Source organism: Eupeodes corollae, unplaced genomic scaffold, assembly GCF_945859685.1.
Source record: "Eupeodes corollae unplaced genomic scaffold, idEupCoro1.1 scaffold_816, whole genome shotgun sequence".
In the NCBI taxonomy this organism is placed as follows: domain Eukaryota; kingdom Metazoa; phylum Arthropoda; class Insecta; order Diptera; family Syrphidae; genus Eupeodes; species Eupeodes corollae.
Genome location: NW_026605626.1, coordinates 9,992 through 14,906, shown reverse-complemented (window position 1 = coordinate 14,906; position 4,915 = coordinate 9,992). Strand labels below are relative to the sequence as shown.

At 31.3% G+C, this 4,915-nt stretch overlaps 1 protein-coding gene across 1 annotated transcript; it reads right to left on the bottom strand.

Annotated features, from left to right (window-relative positions):
* Nucleotides 1-395: 395 nt before the first annotated feature.
* Nucleotides 396-758, bottom strand: LOC129953562 (balbiani ring protein 2-like). Its single transcript, XM_056066804.1, has one exon. It carries the CDS (start codon nucleotides 756-758, stop codon nucleotides 396-398), a length of 363 nt encoding a protein of 120 aa, XP_055922779.1.
* Nucleotides 759-4,915: the final 4,157 nt, after the last annotated feature.

Below are 4,915 nucleotides of genomic sequence, written 5' to 3'. Positions count from 1 at the left end.
CACTTGTACAATATTTCATGTAACTTATTATATCAATTAACGGCACCCCATTGTTCCTTCATTGCCGGATTTTGGTGTTATGCATGACTTAAGCCCTGGACACAAGACAAAAATGGTCTTCGTTTAGTTCCTTATATTTTTTTCAATATCGTATGAAAATTTGTTGTGTTTCGTTAGTTTCAGTAGTTTCGTTGGTAATGTTGGTCTCGTTGGTCTCGTTGGTCTCTTAGTCTCGTTAGTCTTGATAGTCTTGTTAGCCTCGTTAGCCTCGTTAGTCTCGTTGGTCTCTTTAGTCTCGTTAGTCTCGTTAGTCTCGTTAGTCTCGTTAATCTCGTTAGTCTCGTTAGCATCTATAGTCTCGTTAGTCTTGTTAGTATCCTTAGTCTAGTTAGTCTCTATAGTCTAGTTATTTTCTTTAGTCTCGTTGGCTTCGTTAGTCTCGTTAGTTTCGTTAGTCTCGTTAGTCTCGTTGGCCTCTTTAGTCTCGTTGGTCTCGTTGATCTCGTTGGTGTCGTTAGTCTCATTAGACTAGTTAGTCTCGCTAGTCTCGCTAGTCTCGTTAGTTTCGTTGGTCTCGTTAGTCTGGTTGATCTCGTTGATCTTGTTGGTCTCTTTAGTCTCGTTGATCTGGTTGGTCTAGTTGATCTTGTTGGTCGGCTTGGTCTCGTTGGTCTTATTGGCCTCGTTGGTCTCGTTGGTCTCGTTTTCTTCTTTAGTTTCGTTGGCCTTGTTGATCTCACTGATCTCGCTATTCTCATTGATTTCCCCGATCTTTCTAATCTTGTTAGAATCGTTGATTTTTCAAGGTTCTACTTGTTTGCTGATCTCGTGAGACTGGTTGAATTGTAAGAATGTAGAATTGTTGGATTGAAATGTAGAATTTAACATAGCATGGGTGTCATAATATGACTTTTTGTCAATTTAAAACTGAATTCATTAAAAAGTTACACCTTACAATCGCCATGTTAGATTTCCATTCGTTAAATTTTTCAATATGCACAGCACACACATTATTGGCCCTGTTTACCTTTTTTCATAAAGTCCGTCAATTTTGTGGTTGGATGTCATCATTGTTAAAATAATAAATGGCTTTATGAATATTCCACCTCTTAGATATGAAGCTTCCCATACAATAAGGACCCCCCGCATCACTTGTTCTTCAATACCATCATCTTAATCTTGCTTCCAGCAATTAACCATCATCCCAGTGTTGATCGAATTTATCGAAACGATTATTATTCAATTATAAGGCATCGTATCGATTATAAGGGTAAATTGTTGCAAATTGGAGTGTCGTCATCTAGTCGTCCTTGTTTTCGTCCTGTATATTTGTTGGTTTTGGTTCTACGTATCCTGGTGGTGATGATTATGATGATGGTGGCGCCCTCTCTGTTGGATGAGAGCTTTGAGTTGTTTGCTGTGTGTCTTAATTTTTTTTATGACACCAACAGATGCTGCAGACAGATTATTGCCCAATTATGATGCCAAAGTTAAGAAGCACCCAAGTCAGGATCTTTATTGGTAGATATATATATATAGATGAATTTTGTCTTCTAGTTTATAGCTTGTGTTTGATTACAACTTCCTTCTTACAGTCACCATCTCCCTCCTTCCCCTGACACTTCTTGTGTTTTTGTTTTTGTTAACCTATGATAGCTGGATAGGAGTGGGATGTATTTATAGATGAAGTTTATTTCATGTCGTAACGATAGTAGTTGTTATCCTTGTGGTCTTTTGTTGACATCAAGTGATGTACATAAGCTTATCGCTAATTTGTTCTATTGTTTGTGCTAATAATATCATGCTATATTTTAGATATAACCTTATAGATTATGGTGACGGTATGCTTTAAATAGAAGTAAATTGGATTAATCAAAAGTCAATGAGATATTTTGTTGATAGGAGGGGTAATAAGGGCAGTAATATGTGTGGTAGTTATTTGTGGATGAAAAGTACCCAGATACAAATATTTAATCAAATAAAACACATTTTTTTGAAGTTTTTAAATAATCGGCCCGATTTTTAAATGTAAATGTTGCCATAAATCTCAAGAACGAATATAGATATCGGCTTCAAATCAATTTTGTTTTACGTATGAAAACATCAAAATGTGCTCTATCTGTGTAAAGTAAAAGTTTAACAAAATATTGGTAAGAAAAGTTTTAAGTCAATAATTATCTTTGTTTCATAATACTTGAAACGAAAACTATTTCTTATTAACTTCCCATAGTTAGTTGTTAGTTTGTCAAATTGAACATTTTGAAATTTCTCTACGTTTCAAGGTACTTAGAGTCGAAATAAAAGCTTTTTAGAAAGATGTCTGTGCGTGCGTGTGTACGTACGTTCGTAGGTCCGTAAGTTCGCATTTTTGTCGTCCTTACCTCAGGAACCGGAAGAGATATTGACTTCAAATAAAATTTTGTATAAAGATAATCAAGCAGAATAATGCAAAAAGGGCTATCAAGAAAATTGCGTGGGTTGTTTTTTTCACCATAGCAGTTTAAAAAAAGGTGAAAATTGTGGTTAACCCTAAATATCTCATGAATAAATAACGCTAGAGACTTGAACTAAATTTTATGTAATACGTATATTGTAACGTGATACGTGATGAAAGTTGGTAAAAATTGAATTACGACTTAAATATCTTCTGAAAATTCAACTTTATGGCTTCCCAAGTATTTTTTCTTAAAAGAAATATTGTTGTCAACATTCGGTGAAATCTTGAGAAGAATCGAATTGACAGTTTTTTTTTACAAAAAAAAATAAAAACATAAACATAAAAATTAATAAAAGTTGGTAAAAATTGATATTCGACTCAAATATCTCCCAGCTAATTTCAACTTGCAAGAAATACTGATTTCAACATTCGGACACATTTTGAGAAAAATGGAATTGATAGTTTTTTGACAAAAAATTAAACCCTAAACAAAAAAATTAATAAAAGTTGGTAAAAATTTACTTACGATTTAAAAAGCTTCAAAAAATGGAAAACATTGTTCTCGATATTCAGTAGTTTTTTTATAAAAATTAAACAGTCCGTTTTTTCATAAAAAATATGCAAATTTGGCAAAAATTGATGTCGGTATTGATATCGGTATTGATATCTCGCAATTTAAATTCAATTTTTTAAAATTTAAGAAATACTACCAAAATTGTTAAAAATTTGTTTTCGACTAAAATCTATTTAAAAACTAGATTTTCAAACTAAACTATTTCTTGATATGAAAAATATTGTTGGTAATTTTAAAATTTGTAAAAATAATTCAACTAACAACTTTTTTAACCCAACACGAAAACTTACAAACTTTGCAGCAAGACAAATCAACAGACGGGATAGAAAGTTATAAGTGTGGTTCCAAGACTATTTTTTAGTTTAGGTTCTTATTTCTTTAAAAAATTGACTCTTCAATGTTTCCCAATGTTTCATTGTTTTAACGTTATTTTTATAAACAAAGCTCTAGCGAAATAGCCAGTCCTTAAACCTTAAACAATTTAACCCGTACTGCTAGGAATGCCAATCAGTTTAACCTCTACAGAGATTCTTTCTTTAGCCGCACTACGTGAATGTGGAATACTTTACCTGACTCAATATTATATATATTATAAGGGTATTTATAACCCCTTAAGTGCGCTTACAATAAAAAAAGAAAACTTCTAGGCCTGCTGTTAATTTTTTCTGGAATTTATACCAATTTGTTATGACGTCACAATATATAATAATATACAAATTAAATGAAGTCGCTAGCAATATTGGTTCAAAATGTGTTTGATGTAAAAATGTTTTCAATTTTTTTTAAAAATGGGTATTTTGAAAGTTGTTCCTGCATCTTTTGACGATATTATCAGTAAAACAAAAGTTATTTGAAGTCAATATTTCTGCAAGTTCTAAGATTTAGTTGCCGAAAAAGGTAACCGAACGCACGTACACAAGCATACACATACATCTCTCTGTTAATTTTAATAAGATGGGGTTTTAAAAAAGAAAAATACTCTTAATACGAATCAATAATTCTAGCAGATTCAATAAAATTTTATTTTTTCTAAAAAAAAATCAATAAAACAAATAAACTGGAAAAAATATTCGTCAATTCAACTTAAAAAAAAAATAACACCTTGAAAATTATCAAAAATAACATTTTCCATATCTAGAGTAAAGAAAATCAGTCACTCTTTCAAAAAATAAAAACTTACGAAAAAACTACTAAGCAATGGTAAAAATGGCTTCTCACACAAATATCTTGAGAACAAAGACAGATATTGACTTTGAATTAATTTTACCTTATACAAAATATTGTTGCTAAATTTGGTATATTTAAAAAATTGAATTAACAGTGATTTTAATATTGTTTTGAATATCTGGACAGAAAACTTTAATTTTGAACCGATACATTTTGAAGTTCTTTAAATGACAAATGAATATAAAAAAATCATCTTTTGCAGTCTTTAAGTTAATCGTGTTCGATTTTTTTTTCATTTTTAAGACCAAAACTTACAGTAGTCCTTATAAAATTTTGTTGGTTAAAATCTAAACTTAAATTATAAACTTTCCATAAGAAGTTATTGTAATCGGTTCGTTTTGTCGAATTGAAAATTTTTACATTTCTCGACGTTTCAAGGTCCCTAAAGTCGAAGTAAAAGATTTTTAGAAAAATGTTTGTGCGTGCGTGTGTACGTACGTTCGTAGGTCCGTACGTCCGGTCTGCACCGCTGGTGGTTTTTGCCATAGCAATTTAAAAAAAGGTGAACATTTTGGATAACCCTAAATATCTCATGATCGATCAAATGACGCTGAAGACTAGAATTAAATTTGCTATTATAAATTGTAACGTATTACTAAACCAGTATACTTGTGGAAAAAATCCAATGAAGTTTTTTTTTTTTAGTCAAAAAAACTGAAATAAAATTTTTCATATCG

What these genes read in the sequence shown, in the direction of transcription:
- LOC129953562 (XM_056066804.1), bottom strand. Translation starts at nt 758, where the DNA reads ATGAGAATAGCGAGATCAGTGAGATCAACAAGGCCAACGAAACTAAAG.